The 24,422-nt window shown below is 42.7% G+C and overlaps 1 protein-coding gene across 2 annotated transcripts in view; it reads left to right on the forward strand.

Annotated features, from left to right (window-relative positions):
- RNF8 (ring finger protein 8) overlaps nt 1–24,422 on the forward strand; it is a 33,155-nt gene that overhangs the window by 5,693 nt on the left and 3,040 nt on the right. Inside the window, exons 2-7 of one of the 2 annotated variants that reach the window (XM_042986243.1) lie at nt 559–687; nt 9,622–10,362; nt 12,792–12,854; nt 15,022–15,111; nt 17,473–17,580; nt 19,512–19,577. In XM_042986243.1, the coding sequence (XP_042842177.1) occupies nt 559–687; nt 9,622–10,362; nt 12,792–12,854; nt 15,022–15,111; nt 17,473–17,580; nt 19,512–19,577 (1,197 nt within the window). Of the gene's footprint in view, nt 1–558; nt 688–9,621; nt 10,363–12,791; nt 12,855–15,021; nt 15,112–17,472; nt 17,581–19,511; nt 19,717–24,422 lie in introns of both variants that reach the window. The other variant, XM_042986242.1, reaches the window with a different exon arrangement.

Below are 24,422 nucleotides of genomic sequence, written 5' to 3' on the forward strand. Positions count from 1 at the left end.
ACAGATCTATTAGGATAGCAAAGAGACTCAAACATATGCCATGGGAGTTAGGTTGAAGTAACTGGGAACATAGGGCCAAGAAAAGACTAGGTAGATACTTTATAGCTGTCAAGTGGAAGGAGGATGGGAGATTTTTTCATGGTGCTCAGGGTAGAGCCAGGGCCAAAGGATGGAATTTATAGGGAGAAGGATGCCAAGTCAGGACCATTAAAAAATTGGAGCAGCGGTCTTGTATAGATGTTATAGTTATTGGCAGTGTTTAAGACTAATTGATTGGGGTGTGTGGAAAGGTTTTCCTCCGTCTCATGACCTTTCAGGGTCCTCCCAACCCTGACATTCCATGATTAACTTCATTCAGCTGTTTCTTCATGTCAGAACTTGCTTTTTTCTACCTGGTGGCTCCCATGGTAGCTGAAGAGATAGCTGATGAGATTGGGTTTCATGAGAGTCTGGTTTCATAAGTCAGGACATGTGCATATTGCTTGTTGACAAGATTGTAAAGGACCTCCCTGTTCAGCAGAATGACTGATTTTGTCTCTTACATTGTTGTCTTCCTAGGTGACTATAGGGCGAGGATTTGGTGTCACATACCAACTGGTATCAAAAATCTGCCCTCTGATGATTTCCCGAAACCACTGTGTTTTGAAGCAGAATGTCGAGGGCCAGTGGACAATTATGGACAACAAGGTACAGGAATCCATAGATGCCTGTTGACTTTACTAAATTTTTGTTTATTTTTAAATTCCTTTTTTTTTTTTTTTTTTTTTGGCATAGGTAGTACATGATACAAAGTTAAAAGGCTCAAAAGTAATATCTTCTCCCCAGCCACCCAGTTGTCTTCTTTGGAGACAGACATTTCTGTATGCTGCCAGGGATTAGATTATACCAAAATAATTTCTAATGACTTGAATGAAAGTATGTTACTTTGAAGGGAATACCTGAATTGGAGCAGTAGGTCCTGCTCCAGAAACTAGACTAAGTTACTGGGGGAATTGGCCTTTGTGAGTCATAGGTCCGGAGACCTTGGAAATCTGATGAATATTCTGGAGTACACCTATGGTTCAGAGCACTGGGGGGAGGAGGGAGCTGAGCTGACTGGACTTAGCTCCTTCCCTTCCCTATTCCTTTCAATCAGAGCAAATACTTCCCACCCCCTTTTTAATCTGTTTTACATATTCATGTTTTGAGGAAGATTTCCTTTGAATAACTTTGAAAATCACTGGTCTGGTGTGAATACTAAGGGAGGTGAAATAGTGTGTAAAGCCCAGCAATTAGGAAGTGCCTAATGTGCAGATAGATATACAAGCACTCAGGGATATGGTGAAAATAGAGATTGTGCCGTGAGAGAAATTCTCATGTTGATAGCTAAAGAATTAGGAAGTATGAAATGTCTTCAGATGCCATCTTACATTGCTCCGGTTGAAAGGAGTGTAAAGACACCTGTTAGAAAGAAGGGTATTAAATGGTTCTGAGACCAATTCTGAGGTGGGTGCAGTTACCCTCACACCACCAAGCAGTGCTTGGGACACCAGCTTGGAGTCCTACTTACTATTCAACTCAGTTCTGATAGCATCAGATTCCATAGATTAACCCCTATGCTCCTGACCAACAGCTGTAGATTGGAGGCTTCAGGGACCCCTTCCTTGGACTTCAGATGCCAGTCACTTGTGACTGGTTCTAATGACCTCCTTCCCCTTTGGATTTGATTAGTTAGCTAGAGTGGCTCACAGAACTCAGGGAAACATTTACTTAAGTTTACCAGTTTATTGTGAAAGGATATGGTAAGGAATTCAGATGAATATCCAGACAGAGGAGATGTGTAGGGCAAGGTATACAGGAAAGGGCACAAGGCTTTCATGTCCTATATGGGTATACCACTCCCTCAACACCTCCATATAGTCACCAACCCAGAAGCTCCCTGAACCCATCCTTTTGAGTTTTTGTGGAGGCTCTATAACACAGCATGATTGATTAAATCATTGGCTGTTGGTAATCACTTCAATGACCAGTCCCTCTCCCTTCCCAGGAAGTTGAGGGGTGGGACTGAAAGTTTCAACCCTCCAGTTACTTAGTTGGTTCCCCTAGCAATTAGACCCCCATCCTTAGGTGACCTGGGATGGTCCCAAAGTTGCCTCATTAGCATAACAAAAGACGCCTTTCCGTCTCACCACTTAGGAAATTCCGAGTTTTTAGGAGCTCTGTGCTTAGAAACAGGGATAAAGGCCAAATATATATTTCTTATTATAATTCACAGTCTCACAGGTATCCTGCAGGCCTGCCTCATTTTGCATGCTTAAAACTGCTAGATTTAAGCTGTTGAGAAAGTACCTTCCTGACTAGAATTAAGTTGAGTTGGCACTATATTGAAGAAGAGAGTACAAGTGCTAAGTAAATTGGTTTGGCACTCTTGGCAAGACATTATGAGCAGAATAGAAATTGGCACTGAAAGGGGGCCTTAGAGATGATCAAGGTTAATCTCTTCTGGGAACAGATGAATCTGAGGCCCAGGGAGATAAATTGACTTGCCCAGGGGCCTTCTAACTGACTGTTGAAGTGAATGAATGAACCAGGGCTGGAACTCAAATAAGTCTCTACTATGTCCTGTTGTCAAACACCAGGGAGGTATGCAGTGATTTGCTATACAGATATGTCCTGCTTTTGGAAAGTTCACATTATCTATCCTACATTTTGCTTTTACAAGAGACCTACATTGGTACCTGTATTTGCTAACTAAAAGAAATCGGAAGAGGATTTTCACTTTTACAAAATAAGGCGAAAATAGCGCTTAGCATTTGTTTTGCAGCGAGCTGTTATAGAGGCAGCACGCACCAGAGCATTGAGAGTGGCACTGGGGAGCTCTTTCACAGGGAGCTACACTCAGCATCTCAGCTTCACGGTGCCATAGTTGTGGGGTTTTTTTTTTGTTTTGTTTTTTTGTTTTTAGTTTATTTATTTTGAGAGAGAGAGAACTTGTGCATGAGCGGAGGAGGGGCAGAGAGAGGGAGAGAGAGAATCGCAAGCAGGCTCTGTGCTGTCAGCGCAGAGGCCGACGTGGTGCTCAGTTGCACAAACCTCGAGATCCTGACCTGAGCTGAAACCAAGAGTTGGGTGTTTAACCGACTGAGCCACCCAAGCGCCCAAGGTTCCATAGTTTTGAACTGTGTCTGTGAGCATCAGTGTTTTAATCTTGATTTATTTTGTGTTTCCGTTAGCAGGTGATGTCCTAAGGTATCAGAAAAGCCTAAAAGAGGCTATATTATGTGTCTGAGAACAATAAAAATATTTTCCCATATAAGTTAATGGTAGTTGCATCTTTACTTTGCACCAGCGGCTTATGAAGAAGGGCTTCAAGGGAACACTCTCCTTTTGGATAGCAGGGGAAACCTGTACCGGTTGCATGATTTAAAAAAATTAATTATACATATCTAAGTCATAGACGTCAGGTTTTAAAGCCCCTGCAATAGCTTATATCGAACCACTTTAGGAAAAGACATTTTCCTTATCAGAGTTGGCTATCTGAGAAATGGGATTGCAGTATTATAGAGGTAAGTTCTCCGGTGCTCTTCTCTTTGATGATGTGTAGTATGGGTATACACCATTTATGGGATAGCAGATTTTGAAAGGATGGGAAGCCACCAACTGACAGATTTTACTGTTCCTTGAACATCAGCTTCAGGGACAGAGGTGGCCCATGCCAGCGACAGATCATGACTGTGCTTCTGGGCTGCTCTCCAGTGTTAGCTGTGTATGTTTTCTTCCAGGGCTGTTGTTACCATGAGATTCCTCTCTGAGGTCTCAGACAGATAATACAGAGGAAAGGTAGCCTCCTGATTCTTCCAAGCCTTTTCTGGTTTAAGCCTCTTAGCTTTGATTCCATTTGTGAGGTAACTGATTTTTAAGAGAAGCTGTGAGTCAAGTGTTTTGATGGAGCAACTACTCTTACAGGTAAAAGCACTCCCCCCACATTTTTTTTTCCTTAACAAACGCTCCTTTCCTTTGTGGCTTTTTTCTGGCACCATGCCTTGGCAGTCCTCTTCTTCTGATGAAGGATTTGAATTTCACGTGCAGGATGTTATTGTTATGGTCATATTTGAAGTCATTTGCCAAGTCTTTTCAAGAGGTAGATACTTCTAAGAATTCAAAACTCAGAACTGCATTCTCTCTTCATTAAATGGTCTCTCTTATATGCTGGAATGGCCAGAAAATGAAAGCTTAAGTACAGATACAAAAATTGCAACAAATGCAATTTTAGTTTAAATTGGCTTAAAAAAAAGAAAAACCGTGGAGGACTGCTGACTCTGCACACAAAATATTGTAGTTGTGTGCATTTCAGTTGGAAAGCTCTTCAGATGGCTCATTGTAGGTATTCCTATCCAGCTGTTTCAGAAAATTGGTTGGTTGAGGGTCCATCTGAAATGCCTTGGTGGGTTTTCTTGCCTTCAGTCCTAGAGATTTGGGCATGGAGTTTGAACCTTTCTCCTCCTATCGTGTTGTTATTCATCTGCTCCCTGGTGAGTCCCACCTTCATGCTTCTGTACACTATGGCATTTCATGTCTCTGGTGAATTATACTGTCTGTGAACACACCTTGTTGCTTGGGACAGTTCAACTTCTGGTCTTCCAGCAGCTGGAGCAGTGATTGTCAACCCTGTTTCCAGTTTTTGTGCTTACCTGGGGTTCTTTTAAAAAATACTCGTGGTATCATATTAAAATGGAGAACTTCCATTCATCAAAAGACACCATTAAGAAAGTGAAAGGCAAACTCAGAGTGGAAGATATTTGCTGCACATAACCAATGAAGGACTTTATATTTGAATATGTACATAACTGCAAATCAATAAGAAAAAGAAAGATAATCCAGTTTTAAAAATGGGCAAGAGCCAGACACTTCACAAAAGATTATATCCAAATGTTCAGTGTTCATGAGAAGTTGTTCAGCCTCATTAATGATAAGGGAAATGCAAATTAAAACCACAGTGGAATACCACTACATATCCACCAGAGTGGCTAAAATTAAATACTGATGATGCCAGGTATTATCAAGTTGTCTTTTGGTAGAGGTATAGATTGGCATAACAAATTTGGAAAATTATTTGGCATTATTTATTAAAGTTGCATATATATATGTGTATATATATATATATATATATATATATATATATATATGTATGTATGTATACACACACACACACCTCACAACAATATTTTCACTCCCAAGGAAACAACCCAAGTGTTTATCAATGGTAGAATCTTAAAATGAAACACTATACTAGAATGAATGTGAATGAGCTACCACTATATCCAGCAGCATGGATAAATGTCACAAACAATATTGAGTTAGAGAAGACAGACACAAAAGAATACATATTATATGATGCCGTTTATATAATTGTCAAAACCAGGCAAAACTAATATGTGACATCAAGCCAGGCTGACAGTCCCCTTATGTATGGAGGGGGAAGGGCTTAGTGACTAGAAGGAAGCCCAGGGGGTCTCTGGGATGCTGAGAATGTGTAATTTTTTTTTTTTTTTAACCTTGTGGTAGTTACACTGAGATGTTCACTTTGTGATTATTCATCTAGTTATACATTTATGATTTGTGCACTTTTATGTTTGTATGTTATATTTTAGTAAAGAATTCCTAATGCCAAGTGCTGGTAAGGATGCAGAGTAACTGGAACTCTTAACAATTGCAAGTGAGAATACAAAATGATATCAGCACTTTGAAAACCAGTTTGGCAGTTTATTCCAGTTAAACATGTACTTATCCAACATTCCTTTTCCTGTCCCAAATTAATAAAAACTTATGTTCTTACAGAAACTTGTATGTGAATGTTCTTGTGGCTTCATTCATAGTCACCAGAAACTGGAAGAAACAACTAGGGACTGGATAAACAAACTGGTAACACCCATGACCTAGGATATTATTCAGCAGTAAAAATGTCAAACTGCTGTTAATGCAACAAAGTAGATAAATCTTAAAGTCATTATGCTAGGTGAAAGAAGCCAGATTCAAAAGGATACATACTGGTGTGGTTCCATTTATACAACATTCTGGAAAAGGCAAACCTACGTAGGGCAGAGAATAGATGAGTAGTTGCCTGGGAATGAGGGAAGGGTCGACTGCAAAGGGGCACTGTGTCTTGATACAAATTGCATATTCTGTGTTTGTATATAAACTGGATTTTTAAAATTCTGATGTATAGTCCCCATCTCAGACCATTTAACCCAGTCACTATTTCTTGTAAACATTTTCAGGTGATTTCACTGTACATCAGGGTTGAGAACCACTGGGTTACATAAATCATTTGATGAACTGCATGAAAACATTGCCCGTTGGCTTTGGGTTTCCACTCAAATGGATTAAAAATGCTGGACAGAGATTGAGCATCAAGTGAAGTAATTGGTGTTGAAGGGGGTGCAGGTGATCCCACTTTTTTCCCATTGATGGCTGAGAGTCACTGGGCAGGCTTTTCTTTGGTTATCACTTTGCTGCTGCTGACAGTGCTCAAACTGGTGATTGTGAAAACTATCAAGAAAGGCTTGGCAGCGTCTGGGTGGCACAGTTGCTTAAGTGTTTAACTTTGGCTCAGGCCATGATCTCATGGTTTGTGGATTCAAGCCCCGCATCGGACTCTGTGCTGACAGGTGAGAGCCTGGAGCCTACTTCAGATTCTGTGTCTCCTTCTCTCTCTGCTTCTCCCCTTCTCACGCTCTCTCTCTCTCAAAAATGAACATTAAAAAAAAAAAAAAGGCTTAAACACAGTTTGAGATAGATATATTTAAATGTTTATTCTTAGGGGCAGAGTGCGAGTGGGGGAGGGGCAGAGAGAGCCCAGGAGACACAGAATCTGAAGCAGGCTCCAGGCTCTGAGCTGTTAGCACAGAGCCCGAGGCGGGGCTTGAACTCACAAACCAGGGAGATCGTGACCTGAGCTGAAGTTGGATGGTCAACTGACAGCCACCCAAGTGCCCCCAGTTTGATTTATTTAAGCTGTTGCATTTGAGATCATATCCTGAGCAGTACATGATTGTTCTTATACAGCCGTGGTAATTTCATCCTTTTCTACCGTTGCCTTGTGAACAGACCTGAGTTGGGGCTGTGGTCCAAAGTATACCACTAGATGTCACCAAGGAGTGACGAATGGATAAACAGAGGGATCCAGGGATAAAAAGTGATGGGAAAATTTTGAGAGTTTATTTTCCAGATCTCAAAGGGCTCTCAAGGAGGCAGGTTACTGCAGAGGATCTCGCGGAGGGTTGCAATACGTCTTGAAAGTTCACCCTAGCTTTTTAGGGTTTTGTTCACTCTAGTCTTAGGTTGCTTCTATAGCCTTCTTAACCTTCTCTTTGTCTTTGAGATTCTTCTTAAATGTCTATACCTTGGCAATAGGTGGCCTCCTGTGTCATACTACTTTTCCTGAAACCTTTTTCCTATGTATAATCTGTAATTGACTATTCTGCTATAGAACTGTTCTCAAATACATTCTTTTGGCCTCCCTCCCCCTCCTTTTTATTCCTGCATATGTTGTTTCAGAAATCAGAACTGATCACTCTCCATAATTTCTCAGGCTGAATATGAGTAGAAAAGTTGGGAGAAGGTTGGTCAGATAAGCCAGGTTAGGGCCAAGGCAGTGAGTTAAAGCCAGTCTTTCTGTATGTATCTATGCTCGTCTTTCTCTCCCTCTCCCCAGTCTGGCCAGATAACACAAAACCAGAAACAAGGGCCTAAAACCAATCCAGAGCTGAGATCCAATCTCTAGTCTTCATCCTTTGTGCCTTGTGGTCAAGCCTCCCATCCCTCATATTTGGGCTGATCAGGTATTTTTTCTAGCCACGAGGAGGTAGCTATCGTTACCAACTTGAATATAGTCTTAGTCCCAGTTCATATGTGACCTTCATCTCTGGCCTGTGTCCCAAAGATACGTTCTTATTATGGGTTAAATTGTCCACTTGTCTCTTTCCTTCTCTTCCCTCTCCTCTTTCTTCCCTTCCTCCTTCCTTCCTTCCTTCCTTCCTTCCTTCCTTCCTTCCTATGGGTTAAAATGTCCACTTGTCTCTTTTCTTTTTTCTCTTTCCTTCCTCCCTCCTCTCCCTCCCTCCCTCCCTTCCTTCCATCCAAGTTTATTTATTTAACTGATCTCTACCCCCAGCATGGGGCTTGAACTCATGCCCCGAAATCAAGAGTCACATGCTCTTCTGACCAAGCCAACCAGGCACACTCCCACTTGTCTCTTTAAACTTTAAATGCTACATTTGTTTCAAGTCTGTTTTAGAATGCTCATCTCTGTTTAGCATCTCTTCTCTAGCCCAGCTCTATATGATACTCCTTTGCATTTATAGGCTGTGCTGTGTAATCCCACATTTACTTATGTGTGCCCTCATGTTTTCCTTTCCATAGTCAGCTGCTAAAAGTTGTTTTCATATCTTCTACTTTTGTGCTCAGTATATTTACCTTGCAAGATGCTGAGCATAGAATTGAAATAACTGTTGATAAGTCAATTGAGCCAGAACATAATAATAGTAGTGAACACTTATATAATACTTACCATGTGCCAGGCACTTTTCTGAGTACATTACATGTGTCATCTCATTAAATCCACACAGACTCCATGAGGGAGAGACTATTATTATCCTCCATTTTATAGATGTGATAACTGGAGCATGGAGAGGTTAAGAAAGTTACCCAAAGTTACACAGCTATTAAGTGATGGAGCCAGATTATAAATCCAGGCAGTCCGACTCCTGGGTCCATGCTCTTAACCCCTACACTATGGCTTAATTTAAGTCATTAAAGTAAATATATATTGAGCATTTATTATATGTGAGTCACTGTGCTTAGTGTTTTACATGTATTTTATTTCATTCTTCACAGAACAGTATGAGTTAGGAACTGTACTATCCCTATTTTACAGGTAAAACTGAGACACAGAGGTTAAGTAAATCACTGAAGGCCATGCAACTAATAAACCCAAGGTGGTGCATTTGGGCTATGAACTCAAGTCTGTCTGAGCCAAAGCTCCAGCTCTTAACTACTGTGCTGTATTACCCCCTGGACCTTTGGTGCTATTAATTGGGTCAGATCCCACCTGCAGGTTGACCCCAGTACAAGGTATTGATACACTCTTTAGGTTTATGTATGTGTGCTGGGAAGTGCTTTGCTCATTCACCAATGTGTTCAGGGACCACATTTAGAGACAGTGCTTGTGTGATTTTCCTGGCTAAGCCTATCTTTTGAACCTCATCATTAGATACTACTTCCTTCGCTAATAGCCATTTTTCCAGTCTTGGGCCATTGCCCCCAGTTTAGGTCAATAGGAGCTATTCAGTTGCAGTTTCTTTTAATGCTGCTGCATTTGAGTAATTCATCTGCCAGTAATAAGGTAATTCCTGCCTGTTACACAGGCAGTTCTCTGTGGAGGCATGGATGTGAAATACAGGTAAAAAGCCAAAGCTGTTTCAGGAATGCTATTTCTAAGGGTGATGGTTTATCAACCTTTTCTATTTGTTCCCAGGGGTTTTCCTTCTGAAAAGGCAGAAGTTTTTGTAGCATCAGGAGAAACGTTCCATTAAGAGGAGGAAAATCATGAAGCTTATTTTGTCTTTATTTCCCTTTCTCTAGAGTCTGAATGGTGTTTGGCTGAACAGACAACGTCTAGAACCTTTAAATGTCTATTCTATCCATAAGGGAGACCACATCCAGCTTGGGGTACCTCTGGAAAATAAGGAGAATGCAGAGTATGAATATGAAGTTACTGAAGAAGAGTGGGACAGGATGTATCCTTGTCTTGCCCCAAAGAATGACCAGATGACGGGAAAAAATAAGGGATTGAGAACTAAAAGGAAATTTAGTTTGGATGAATTAGAGGGCCCTGGAGCTGAAGGCCCCTCAAATTTGAAATCCAAAATAAGTAAAGTATCTTGTGAATCTGGTCAACCAGTGAAGTCTCATGGGAAAGGTGAAGTGGCCAGTCAGCCCTCTGAATATTTGGATCCTAAGTTGACTTCTCTTGAGCCAAGTGAGAAGGCCACAGAGGTTCATGTTTACCCTGGCTCCACGAAAGTCATAGAGCTTCATCATAAGAAGCAGAAAGCCTCAAACCCTTCAGCATCGCACAGCAGCTTAGCACTGTTCAAGGTGACCATGTCCAGGATTCTGAAGCTGAAAACACAAATGCAGGAAAAACAGGTAGCTGTACTGAATGTGAAAAAACAGACCCAAAAAGGGAACTCAAAGAAAATCGTAAAAATGGAGCAGGAGCTGCAGGACTTACAGTCCCAGCTATGTGCAGAGCAGGCCCAGCAACAGGCCAGAGTGGAACAGCTAGAGAAGACTTTCCAGGAAGAGGAACAGCATCTCCAGGTACGACATAGGAGGAAGGGACACCAGTGCTCCTCAGGGGTGGGTAGGCCTTTGGTGGGCCTCTGGCCATAGCTCTCTGTTTCTGGGTCAAGGACCACATGCTGAGTGCCAGGAACAGGAGGTAGAATGGGAGAAGAAGACTTAGATGGGAGAAGGGAGTTGAGTGCAGGGTTAAGGCTTCAGCACAATGACCAAGAGCCAGAGTTTGGGTGCTGTGTTGGCTGAAGGGGGCTGGGAGAGCCAGCCAGGATGCAATTGATCTCAGGATATAAAGCTGAGGCACCTGAGAACTGAGGCAGATTCAGAGGGGGGTTGGATGAAGGTCAGGATGCCACAGAGCCACAGTACACTCCAACTAAACCAGTGGTTGTCCCTATGAATTGTCTTTCTTTGGTGTGTCAAAGCCAAACCAGTTAGCCTCAAGGCAGCTATGAGTCAGGTGGTTACTCTGCCCTTGTTGTACCTGGCAACTTACTAGCTCTGATGGTTAGTTAACTCTAGCTAACCTAGGAAGTGGGAGCCTAGAAAGGCAGAAAATGTTTTTGTTTCTATCCTAAGCAACTAGCATTGGAGGGGACAAGTATACTGTGACTCAGTTGTTGGGTTGAGTGGTAAGCCACTTTCCACAGTGCCTTTAGCGGGGAGGCAGAATGATTGTCTTAGCTGTGTCAAGGTAAGACCAAATGTGTCCCCATCCCTGAGTCATTTGCTTAGATGACAAGCTCTTGCACAAAGCCTCTAGGCTAGAGCTGATTTCTGGTCCTGCTGAAAATGTCAGTTCCAATCTGGCATACATTTTACTCCCATCTCTTTGCTCAGGTAATATTGAATGTCAAGAATTCCCCATTGTTGACTTAGAAATAAAAAGGACCAATCAGGATTGAAGTGAATAAGCTTTTCTGTTTTGTTTACTTTGCTCAGGGCGAGGAACAACCAGTAGTGTTGACTAAATTTGGAACAATTTAAAAATTTCATTCTAATCTCTGCTTTCCACTTGAACTGGTAGCATTAGCAAAGGCCATGGATTAAATAGGTCTTTCTCAGGATATTCATTGCTTGTTTATGTGTACCTTTTTGCTTCCCTTACCCAGCCTGGACTAGTTCTTGAAGCTAATAGAGGGAGGCTTATCTCTACATATTTAGTGTATGACACCTTCACCAGAGCAGAAGCCTCTTTAAAGGCTAATGTGTTCAGGAACAAGAGTTATTATTAATTAATATTTGTGGCTGCTCTGGGTGTGCTTCAGGATATAGTTATAAAATCTTTTTCTGTATCAGAATGGTAGAGAAAGGCAAAAAGGACTGGCTTAGAGAATTTCTGTGGGTATTAGAGGGTCATATAGAAATGGCTCATGGTGAAATGTATCTAGTCCTTTGTTTATTAGCTGCATTTCCCTTTGCCACCAAGCCCTAGGGATTTAGTCTTCTCCTACTACTTCACACAGATTTTTTTTAGCACCTATGGCAGTATACTTAGACATCAGGTGGTTATTAAGAGGCTTAATAAATGGTTCTTGCCATTAAGAAATATAATAATCAGAACAGTTTTAAGTTAATATATTTAAATTAGAGAACAATTTCTTTTTTTTAACTTTTTTTTTTTTTTTTTAGCGTTTATTTATTTTTGAGACAGAGACAGAGCATGAACAGGGGAGGGGCAGAGAGAGAGGGAGACACAGAATCTGAAACAGGCTCCAGGCTCTGAGCGGTCAGCACAGAGCCCAACGCGGGGCTCGAACTCACGGACCATGAGATCATGACCTGAGCCGAAGTCAGACGCTTAACCGACCAAGCCACCCAGGCGCCCCTAGAGAACAATTTCCAGTTGGCATATCAAATGGGTAGGCAGTTCTTAACGAGGGAAAGGCTCAGAGGTTCTTGTAGAAGGTGCTGAATGTAGGGCAATGATGATGTGGAAGACATCCACATCACAGGGGGCTGACAGAGAAAACAGCATAAGCTCAGGCAAGGAGGAGAAGCAGTCTAGAAGAGATACTCACACTAAGACAGCGTGGCCAGAATTGAGCGAAGAAACATGGTGGAGCTTGTGAGTGTCAACCTGGGGGATTATATCCCGAGTTTAGATATTTCGTGGCTTAGAATCTCTCAGTTTACATCTTTCTGGGGGTCATGACATTAGCCAGTGAAGGACACTTGGAGTGTTTACCCCAGGGTTTCTCTCCAGAACGACCTGAGTGGCAGCTTGAAGGTGACAGCCCTCAGGTGTGCAGTGTTTGAGCAGTTAACTCTGCTCAGATCCCTTCCTGCCAAGAGCCTGAAGTGAAACGGGAGGTTTTCCACCTGCTCCCTGCCCCCTATCGTTTCCAGATGCTCTCAAGAGCCAGTCTGCTCTGCTTGTTGCTAGATTTTGTTTCTTTTCCCCCCCCCTCCCTGCAGGGAAATTTTCCATTTTGTTTTTGGCTTTGCAGGATTTGGAGAAGGAACAAGGAGAAGAGGACCTGAAGCAACAGCTGGCCCAGGCTCTACAGGAGGTAACTTACCTCTTGCCACTGTACTGAGATTATAGTGGGCTGGGGAGTGGGGGGCAGCCAGACCTCACATGGCCACTGGCTGCCTCTTCTGCTTAGCACACACCTCTGTGGCATCTCCAGTCTGCAGACAACAGCTGCTCATACCATCAGGTCGGAGATTTGGCCTCACAGACATGCCAGACCTCAGCATGAAAACGTACATCTTCATCTGAGCAGAAGTTGCTCTAGTGAAGATGGAACTGAGCCTGTAGCAATTAGGAGGCTCTCTGGGGAAGTGTCTGCACTTCCAGAAAGGTGAGGGCAGCAGAGGGGAATTTCAAGCTATGACTTGGCCACCAGAGCCTGCAAGGGCCTTTATTACCTCACTGTTCCTGAGCTGAAGCCATCCAGAAACCATTCAAGAATGTTCCAATTAAGCGTTTTAGGTCAGGTTGAGAATGTAGTTTAACAGTCAGCAGAACATACCGATTTACTGAAAGGGCAAGGCTCACAGGAATAAAATTCCCCTAAAAGGTTGCCTGTAATTTATTTCATGTAACTTGACTATCATCTGATTATTTTTTTACAAGCTCTTTTGCATCTTTTAAACCCACTTTATCTTCTAAACTTTATGTGTTTATGATTAGTAGTTTCATGCAAGTTTTGTCAGGAGGTTAGTGAGATGGTTCAAATCTCCTTGATCAGTTGCATTAGAATTTGTTTAGGTGAATTTATCCTTATGGTCTTTTATTGCATATCTACTTCACAACCTTCATAGAGTGCCAACAGCCCTGTATTATTGTAATCTTTGTGGGGATGTCTGCCTTGATTTCCTTGAGGGGTGCACAAATAGCCTTGAAAAGAATTAGATGAAAATTTATTCAGTCTTTTTGAATTTTATTTTCTAAGCTTGTTTATTTTCTAGGGTGGGAAGGTAGGTATATTTCTCATTTAGAGCTTTATTAAATTGTATTGAAATACCGTTTTGAAATTGGCTGGAAAAGAGTAAGGTTCTGCTGCTTGGAAATCGCCAAGTGATCATTGAGTACCTTGTACCCACGACTCCTCACCCTTTCCCCAGAGACAGGAAAATATTTAGCATGAGGTGCTTGGCCAGTCTCCATTCATTAGCCTAAAATGGGAAACTTTTAGGTCATGGTTTTTAACAACATGCCTGGGGGACATACCACTTTCTCAACTGAAACAGTGGTTGTTTCTTGGTCCACCTTGTTGGTCCCTCTGTGACAATTCTTTTTTACTTACTAGGCAATTTTTAAAACTTCTGAATGCTTTCATATCTGTTATTTTCTTATCAACACTGATGTAGGAGGGGGCACCTGTTTTCCCATTTTATAGATGAGAAAGTTAGGCACATACATCTAATCAGTGGTCAAGATGAATACCCAGGCCATCTGATATAACTTTTTTTGGGAGACCACAAATTTTAAAATTTGTTAATTGAGTAATATCTTTTCAGAAATACTTACCTTTATCCCACCTTCTTTAAAAAAGGATTGGAGGTGAGATTTAAAGTGTAAGCTATACTTAAGCGTGAGGGTGCTCAGAAATTCTCATAGATGTGGAATCTCTTGACATGCATTGTAGGCAGTAAGTCACAATAAATGAACTGTCAGCTTCCAGAAGACACAGGCAGGGTTCAGGCAGTACTGCCTCACAAGTATGTAGTATGTGATTTGTAGAATAAATAGGTTAAAGGTCTTTTTTATTTCAATGAAAATGATCTAGAAATCCCATTTCTCCCTGATTATTAAAAGCCACTCCCATTGCTGGGTAGCCTCAGATTTACTTACTTGTTCTTGAGTTCCTGAGTTCCTAGAATCACTTGGGTGGCTTTAAAAAAAAAATGCACATTCCTGAGCCCCCAGCCAAACCTACAGAATCTGGAAGGCAGTGTAAAGTTGCTTAGTTGATTTGGATGGCCATTGAGGTTGGGTTATTTTCAGAGGGGTTAATGGATTTGATGACCTTCCTCCCTACCTCCCCCCCTTCTCTAAAAAAAAAGCAGCAGGTAAGTGGGATGTCCTGAAGGAACAAAGGCTATCTTGAAATTGCCAATCCCTTGATCCCTTGAACCAAAGCTACTGATGGAAGGAGCAGGCTCATGTATGGAGAAAAGGAAATATGCAGTGTAGCCCATTTTGAATACATATCTGCTATGTTTCTGCAGCATCGGGCTCTAATGGAAGAGCTAAACCGCAGCAAGAAGGACTTTGAAGCAATTATTCAAGCCAAGAACAAAGAATTGGAACAGACCAAGGTACTAGAAAGAAGATAAAGGTTTAGAATTTGGTCAATACATGCAACTCAGCATTTCCAACGATGCAAGGGTTGCTGTGGTGAATAAAGAGAGAGATTATGGCTGTTCCCTGCCTTAGGGGAAATAATCTGTAAAATGATTCAGGCCTATGGAAGGGTCTGCCTCTAAGACAATATTTTTTTCCTTCCCTCATTAAGAAGTGAAATGCTGGGAATGAGACTCACGTCCTGCAGTCTAGTCCATTGGCTGTGGTAGATGCTCCTTCAGAGTGGTCCACTGACACAAGCTAAGGGGTAGTGTAGTCAAAACACCGTTCATCCTGATGCATTTGGGTAATTATTTCTCACATCAAATCAGTGGAATGCTTAAATTAGGGGTTATAAACTCAGGTGCCCCCCAGGGTTAGAGTGGTAATAGAAGTGAGTGAAGTGGCCTGGATACAAGATCACAGTAGGAAGGGGTGCCTGGGTGGCTCAGTCGGTTGAGCATCTGACTTTGGCTCAGGTCATGATCTCGCGGTCTGTGAGTTCGAGCCCTGTGTTGGGTCTGTGCTGGCAGGTCAGAGCCTGGAGCCTGCTTTGGATTCTGTGTCTCCCTCTCTTTCTGCCCCTTCCCCGCTCATGCTCTGTCTCTCTGTCTCTCTCTGTGTCATAAATAAACATTAAAAAAATTTTTTTAATTAAAAAAAAAAAAAAGATCACAGTAGGCAGCTGCAGGGACAGAGACACACCAGAAAGGGCACTTGCCACCCCTCCCCAGCCCCACCCCGAAGAGACAGCCCTTCTTTGCTGAGCCACTTGTTGCTGCCCAGAAATGCAAGCTCAGTGTTGTCAGATCCTTTGACTTTTCCACAGAAGATAGAAATCCAAATGTTTGTGTGAACTATCCCAATTTTCAAATATTAGCAACAAGTTCAGTTTTATTCTATTTTGGTTTTTTTTTTTTGTTTTGTTTTGTTTTTTTTTTTAATATTTTTTTAACGTTTATTTATTTTTGAGACAGAGAGAGACAGAGCATGAACAGGGGAGGAGCAGAGAGAGAGGGAGACACAGAATCTGAAACAGGCTCCAGGCTCTGAGCTCTCAGCACAGAGCCCGACGCGGGGCTCGAACTCACGGACCGTGAGATCGTGACCTGAGCTGAAGTCGGACGCTTAACCGACAAGCCACCCAGGCGCCCCTCTATTTTGTTTTTTAATACCTGAGGACCAAACTAAACAAATCTGCCAGGTAGATCCAGTCCACAGGCCACCAGTTTGGAACCTCTGGCCTGAAATTGATGTCCAAGACTGTCTGTATCTCTCAGCCCACCCTTCCCCACAGACAGACCTGCAGCAGAATACAGAAAGGAGAAGACTCAGTTTTCATTTGGTTTGCTATCCTTATCCTTGGTTTAAATCATATAGTACCTTTCTTAACTTCCAAAAAGCCACCATATCTTTTTAAACCTAGCAATTTGTAGGTTTTCAGGGAACTGGACTTTAATGAAAATGGGTACATACATACTCTCTTCACTGCCCTAAGCAGTGTTATAGTCTTTGCTTTGATTAGAAGGGACAATAAAAGATGAAAAATTAGCCACTCAAATATGCCCTAAATAGCTTTTCTTTCCCCTCAGGGGCTCCTGGCACTTTCAGTTTTAGGGATGAGAGCTAATTTAAACAAATGTCTTCAAGAGAGCACACCTAGGGTCCTCCCCAAAATGTATGTCTATAAGTGGTCTGACCTCTTGGGGAAAGCACAGGGAAATTGGACTGCAGACCTCTGCAGGAGTAGGAGGTGGCAAGCATCATAGAGTTTGGATCCTGAAGGTACTTGAGGAGGCCATCTCTCAGCCTCCCGTCTCCAGGGAGTATAAGTATTATCCTTATTTTATAGAAGAGGCAGCTGCAAGGAACACAGGGGACCTTATAAACTAATTCAGGCTTCCTGCCCCTATGGATTGTTTTCTTTCATGTCTAGTGAGTCCTTGGTTGTTTGGGATGATTTTATATCACCTCTAAACTGCTGTTAGTTATAGGATACTTAATGCCTCATTCTGGTTTTGGGTGGCTGCTGGGGTTAGTACGCTGCCTTCAGTTTTTCTCATTTGGTGAGCTCTGGGAAAGGAGACAGAAGCTACGGAGCAAATACAGAAAAAGTGGAGAGAGGAAAGAAAGGAAGACCATGCCCTATATTAGAAAGCCGTTCTGAGGAACGGTCACCCTTAGAGAAAGGGTTTTTATTCTCAAGACACTGTGCCAGGTTGAATTTTTAATTTAGAATCTTGAATCCTATTTCAGACAATTAACCCTGTTCCCTGTCCTGTTTTGCATTCTTGTTGGGTCATCCACATGACAGGTGGGGTTATGTGTCTTTGCAGGAGGAGAAGGAGAAGGTGCAAGCACAGAAGGAGGAAGTTCTTAGCCACGTGAATGATGTGCTGGAAAATGAGCTCCAATGTATTATTTGCTCAGAATACTTCATTGAGGTAATTATCAGCAGTGGCTTATGTCTTCTTGATCTCTCAACCCTCAATGGAGCCTTGGCTACGCCAGTTCTGTTATAGGGAAACATTCTGAAGAGATTTTTATTCTAGGAACCTGTTGTAGTTATTTGACTTCAAAGTGACCTCTAGAGATGGCCATGTCTCATTTGTTTTTGTAGTCATCTTTACCTTCACTGATCCTTTTTCTTATTTCATGTGGTGTTGAGTGTTTATTTGGTACAATCACTATTTTTAGCTGCAGTGAAGCCTTTATTTCTTTGCTGTTCAGAGAAAATAGGGACACATGGCATTAGATTTTTGAAGTATCGGTAAAGCTGCTCACTAAAGCTTCTCTTTCTTTACTCTGAATGGACGCAGTTCTGAGAGTGGGCGTATAGTGCAGCCTTTAACAGGGTGGTAAATGTCACTGATGTGTGGTCACTTGGGGAATTCAGCAGCCAAGTGGAACATATTTCAGGGACTCTGAGGCTCCCTATGAAAATGAAACATCTCCTAGGTTACCATTTGTTATCCTGTCATATTTTTGCATAGACCTTATTTTTCACAAATTCTACCATTTGTGGCTAGTTCATCTTACACTGATCTTAAACTCAAGTTTTGTTAAATGACTGTGCTTTTCGGGTTTCGTTAAAAAGGAAAATGCATGCACACACTCGTTCCTTCTTTCTGGTAGTCTTTTGGGAAGTTGAGTCTATTAGCCTCCTGAGAAATCCCTCTCAAGCAGATCTGTTTCTTTTGCTCTGGATCCAATTTGACTTCAGGTCATAATTTCCCTCCATAGTTTCTAGTCATTTGATTCCCTAGTTTGGAGAAACTCTGTGTTGCTTTGACAGGATTCTGCTAGAGGAAGGCAAGGAAAGGGGGGTTGGGATTGGAGATGAGTTAGCCAACCTAGGGCATCTGCACAGACATCTAAGAGACAACCTGACCTGTGCTTTGTTTACAGCACACTGCCTGACTTTTTCTACGGTCACCTCTTAAAGTCAGCATTGGAAAGAGGTTTTACTTTAATCAGACAGGTTTTTAGTCCTATTTGTGAGGCTTTATTTCATACAGTTAACAAAATATCTCCTAGTTGGCTTTCTGTGCTCAACTTGGCATTTGAAAACTGCATAATTTCTGTTATTTTCCGCTGCCATCCTAAAAGCAGGAATGAAGACTTTTGAGCCTCAGAAAAACTTGTATCTTAGGAGATGTACCTAAACAAGACTATTGAAGAGGATGGTTTATATTTTTAGAAGTGAAAAGGACCCTAGAAGAAATCTGACCATTGGAATTACTCCTTCTGCTTTCCCTCTTCTGACAGGTTTATTTACTTAAGAGTTCAGTCACTGTCAGTGAACCCATTACATTTTTTCTATTATCTTGGTTCCTTTCTCCCCAGATTTTTTAGTCATTTTTTACATATATTTTACTTTTTTAAGTTTCTTTTGAGTAGAGATATGCCTCCTACCATTCTATGTACTGAGTATTTAGAATGTGCTTCCTTTCGTATATTAAAATTGAAGTTCTGATTCACCATCAGCAGGATATATATTTATTTTCCATGAGGGAATTAGTGGTGTATTTGTACATTCACTCGTTTCCTAGTCCTACTTGTGTCCAGTGACATTTGTTTGCAAGGTAGCTAATCTGCGTTGACAGTGTCATCTGAATTGGTGGAACGAGATAGACAAATCAGCCTGTGTCTACGAACTTACCTTTGAGAAAGAAAATGAATCATCTAACTTAAACCTTAAAATTTCTCATCCCCAGGAATGACTCTGATACCCTCCATAAGCCCTGTAGATGGGATTATTGTTAAATTTCCATTTGGCCTTGGGAATGAACTCCTGTCTTAGCATTGAGATCACAACTGCCCTGGGAAAGTAAGCATGACGGTTCTGTTATGTGTGTTCACATTCCCATTGTAGGCTGTCACCTTGAACTGTGCCCACAGTTTCTGCTCCTACTGTATCAGTGAATGGATGAAGCGAAAGGTAGAATGTCCCATTTGTCGGAAGGACATCAAATCCCAAACCCACTCCCTGGTTCTGGACAATTGCATTAATAAGATGGTAGATAATCTGAGCTCAGAAGTGAAAGAACGACGAATTGTCCTCATTAGGGAACGAAAAGGTGAGTCAGTGTGAACAAGAAGGTGAGTCCCCTCAACAAAAGACTTACAAACTTAAGCAGATTTTTTTGGCTGGGGAAGAGAGTCAGATAAATGATTCTTAGGCCAAAGAAGAGGAGGGAGAAATGGGAAAAAATAAAGAGAGTTAAAGGTAATAAGTATGTGATTAAGAGTTGAGGGAGAATGGGTGCATGTATTTGAGCAGTGGGGAAGGGGGAGGCTTAAGTATATGGATGTGCGTAGAAAACACAAGGTCAGATGGTTTGTTGTGCTGATAACTAGATGGTGCTGTTGTTCAAGACAGTTCAATTGCTGTCCAAGTGTTGGAAAAACCTTGGGTTGGGTACACTATCAGTTATAAATAGGAGGTAAACAGAGATTCACAAATTGGAGAATGCTTGAAGAAAACACATACAGGTTTTATAATAAGTCACAGCTTAATTACACAAAGTGGACATAATGTTAAACTAGAGAGATAAATTTAATCTTTGGGGATCCTAATATGTTTTCCAACTAGTCTCCTAGTTGGAAAGAATTGGGATAAAGAGATTGGGGAAGTGGGGGTGGGTGAGTTCCCCTAATGAACCATTCTTCCTTGGTGAATATCTGTTCATTCAAACGAGTGATCTCCTCATGCTTGGAGCTTGCTGTGTTGAGGGTTACAGAGCCTCTCCGCTTGAGACTCAAATATCCTTGTGGCAAAAGATGTGTCCTGAGGCCGGGCACAAGGAAACCAATGGATAGGAGGAAGGACTGGTTGGTTATTGGCCAGGGACGACAGTGCATAGAAGCAGGGTGGATCTGGTTATCATGTTCAGTACCTCTAAGAATCCAGCACAGCACTACCTTCTGGGAAGTCACCAGAGCCAAAGTGCCATGAAGTCAGTTGGCTGCACAAAAAGGCTGAGCAGAGAAGACAACCAAGAAGCTCACTGCCTTTACACGTGCTTCCCACCACCTGGCCATTGATAACCCATATTCATATGTGTCTTTGGATAAACCTTTCTCTAAGTCCAGAGGAACAGAAGGCCTAACAGCTACACTGCTAAGAGTAGGATCTTCTGTCCACTGCTTTCTTTTCTTCTAGCCCTTCAACAGATGTCAGCCACCTTGAGTAGGGCCAGGAATCTGATGCTGATGTGCAAGCAGCTGTGGTGTGAAACTGGACCTCAGCTGGTCAGCCAGAGTGGAGGCAGCAAGCCTGTTGCAGAGCCAGGCAAAGCGGGTGCTGAGCAGGAAGTATGCTTGAGCCTGTTCTGCCGAAGGAAGGCTTTGTGACCTGTGGGAGAGTGGGACAGCCCTCAGGTGGTTCTTTGGAACCAGGATGTTTTCCACTGTTCTGACAGCTGTGTGCTAATAGATTTTGTGGCCAGTCTGAGCTCTCATAGATCTTTTACCTCCCAGGAGCCACTTGATTCTGGCAGAGTCCTGTTGTTCTTCTCCTCACTTTTTACTTCATCAACTTTTACAGGAACCAAGATAAAGAGATACATAAGGCATCGTCTCAGTTCTCACAGCACTCAGTCTATGGAGGAGGTAGAAAGGCAGGTCGGTAGTGTGACAATTTCCCCACGAGGGTGCTAGGACACTGCAGAGGTGCAGACAGTTTGGCCTGGGCAGGTAGAGGTACAGTAGACAGCCGCATGGAAGTAGTGTCACTTGAACTGAGTCTTAGAGGTTCCCAGGGCTGTAGCTTTCCAAACAGAGGCTTCAGCACAAACAAAGCACAGGCATGAGAAGCAGTGACATGTTCATAGCAGTGCCCCCCTGGTGGCCCATACATGACAGAATAGCTACATGGTGCTGGAGCAGCATGAGGACAGCCAAGACCTAGGAAGTGTCTGCCGAGGCGTCGTAGATGCCTTCAGTTTTCTTTTTTCTTCCCTTTCTGAGAGGAGCAGTGACCTGGGACCCAGATTTAACCAAGGTCAGCCTTTGGCTTGGGTCTGTGTCAGGGTGGGGACACCCATGTTACTTTCTTCCCCCAAACCAGTGATTGGGTTTCTTCTCACAAGTGCAAGCACAGTAGATGGCTTCATGTAGTACTAGAAAGGGAAAGAAGAGCCCTATGTCCTAAGTTCACCTCTGGCTCCCCTCACACAGAGTTAATTCTGCACATTAAATTATATCACACCCTCCTTTTCCCTCCAAAGGCTAAAGAGGGTGCCTGTCTGCCTTTTTGGTAAACCTAGGAGCCTACACAGTAAACTGAAGCAGCCTCCCTGTTGCACTCTATGGCACTAGGCTCAGTTTCCTCCACAGGGAGTGCAGCTTTGAGGTTTTCTCCAGAGACTGACAGAAGGCTCTGAGTCCCGATTTAGGGAAATATGTGCCAGAGCCATCAGTGGCTTCACTGGTCTGCAGTGTAGGAGTTAGAGGAAATTCTTAGTTCAAATACCAACCTTCCTTACCAACTGAAAACTGCTTTAATCTCCAGTGGATGGGAATTTTGAAAAGGACCAAACTAAGGATCTGGGAACCAGGATTGGCAAGCCTATAATTGTCAGAGTTCTGACACTGTGGTAGGGCTATTTTTCTCCTGGACAAGGGTTGCTCTTATCACAAATTCAGGGAGGGAAACCTGTCTGTCTTGTGGCAGCGTAGTATGCTGATTCCACCAAGGCAGCCCCACTCCAGGCCTCCCTGGCTGCTTGTTGTCTTCTAGTTCCATATCCCCATGGGAGAAGTGATGCCTCATGACTGATGAGCCATTGATCCCTTGTAAACTCTGTGAGGCCAGATTATACAGAGGACATGAGGAGAGTATTAGGATACTAGATCCTCTGTTAGAGAAAGGATGCTCTGAAGCTGGGGCAGATAACAAACATCTAGTAAGTGCTTGTCACGTGAGTAATTGTGGCTCTCTGGGATATTGACATGAGATTTTCTGAAAGGAAGACATTTTTTTGACATTCCCTATGGAGGATCTCCCTCTGGAGCTGGTGAGGAGCTAGAGCAGAGTCTTCTGTCGGCTCCTCCCCTTCCTCCATTTGTTCTGTTCTCGTTAAATGTTGGTTGACAGAGTGTTAACATTCTCACTTTTAGCTTTCCCTTGCAGTTTCTTTGGGTTGTGCTCAGAAAAGAAGAAACCAAATTATCTAGAAATAAAATCTTGTTGGTCCTTTAAAATAGTGATTTTCAGTCTAGGGGCTTTTTCAGACTACAATTCCCTGACTCCCTTGATGCTGTTGTATTGAACCAAGGCTACTGGTGGGAGTGCGCCATGGCCTTCAGGTATGTTGAGGTGGGGAGAAAGGTGTATAGGCCACAGCTTTCCTGAATCTGTGAGACAGAGGCCCCTCCAGAGGTTAAGGGTCTCTAGGAAGATAGACTCAGGTCATACCACTTGGCCTGTGGCTCTTGCCAATTTCCCGTAGGCTATGAGGAGGGTGATCCAGACCCAGGACAGGAGAAACTGGCAGCCGCTTAAGACAGTATCTGCCTGCCCATTTGGAACGCTTTCCTTGATATTGCCCATCACCCGTTGCTGAAAAGCCTTATACAGGAGTATGTGGGAATGGCAGTAACAGTGTCTGGCAAGTTGACCTCATCCAGAGAGAATACTTGTTAGCAAGTACTTTTAATCCACCCAGTCCTGCCACTAGAGACTCGTGTGCATGTAGTCAGCATGCCTGGCTGGCTTTACAACAGTTTGTCTAGGGGAAACGGCTCTCAACAAGGTTGGCATGGGGTGGGGTGTCCATATGCATGCACTCAAATAGTGTGTAACACTGAACTCTTAAAATTTTTGACTTTTAAAAATTCTCCCTTTGCAAAATTGTCATGGGATACAAAATTAGAATTATTACTAGAAGCTTTTTTCTTATTTCTCCATCACCACCCCCCGTTTTTGCCCCTTATTTTTCCTTTCCTTCCCTTCTTTTGTCTGTTGTCTTTCCTCTCCTTGTCCTTTGATGGGTGTCTCCCCCATCACCCTTATTGGCATCTCTGAATGCATAGTTGGAAACAACAAGGGCAGCACAGGAACTGTCCGCCCAGTTGGGGAAGGGAATGTGATCTTAGTAGAAGTCAGCTATGGGATTAATTGGAATATGTGGAATAGCAGCCCATGAAGTCCTAGAACCTCAGATTTTTTGCTGACTATATGGTCCTTTAGACTTCTGAGTGTCCTTCCCTCTAGAGGTCAAAAGCCTGTTGCTGACGTTAGTGCTCTGTCATGGAGTGTCTTCTCCCCTTCACCAAAAGCACCTTACTGTAGGAACCTTGGGAAAGTTTAGGAGAGTGGCCTTCCCGGATGCAATTAAAAATCCTTCACTGTACCCCAAATGTATAGACGACTGGTTTGAGGGAACCATACCATACCAGAGCAAAGAGACCTTGACTACCTGCCCACTGAGTTAGGAACTCTGGTGAGCCCCTGACATGCTTACTGGCCAGCGCTTGTCCACCTGGGGAAAAGGGTCTGGAGGAAGAACATGAGCACACGCTATAGCATCAAAAGAAGTAAGTATTGAGCAGCTCTGGCCATCTCTAGGGGTGTAGCAGGAGGTACTTTAGATCATTCATTGCTGTTTTCCTCAGCAGAAGTTTCTCCTGGGCTTTTGTGTCTTCTTAATGATAAAATAGAGTTATTTTGGTGTTCTGAAAAAATGGATCTTCCCTCCCCGTGAACATGTAACTTAATGATTTGCTTTATATAGAAATACTTTCAGGGACTTCTTATTATAGACCACCTGTGTAAATACAG

The sequence above is a fragment of the Panthera tigris genome, chromosome B2, assembly GCF_018350195.1.
Source record: "Panthera tigris isolate Pti1 chromosome B2, P.tigris_Pti1_mat1.1, whole genome shotgun sequence".
In the NCBI taxonomy this organism is placed as follows: Eukaryota; Metazoa; Chordata; class Mammalia; order Carnivora; family Felidae; genus Panthera; species Panthera tigris.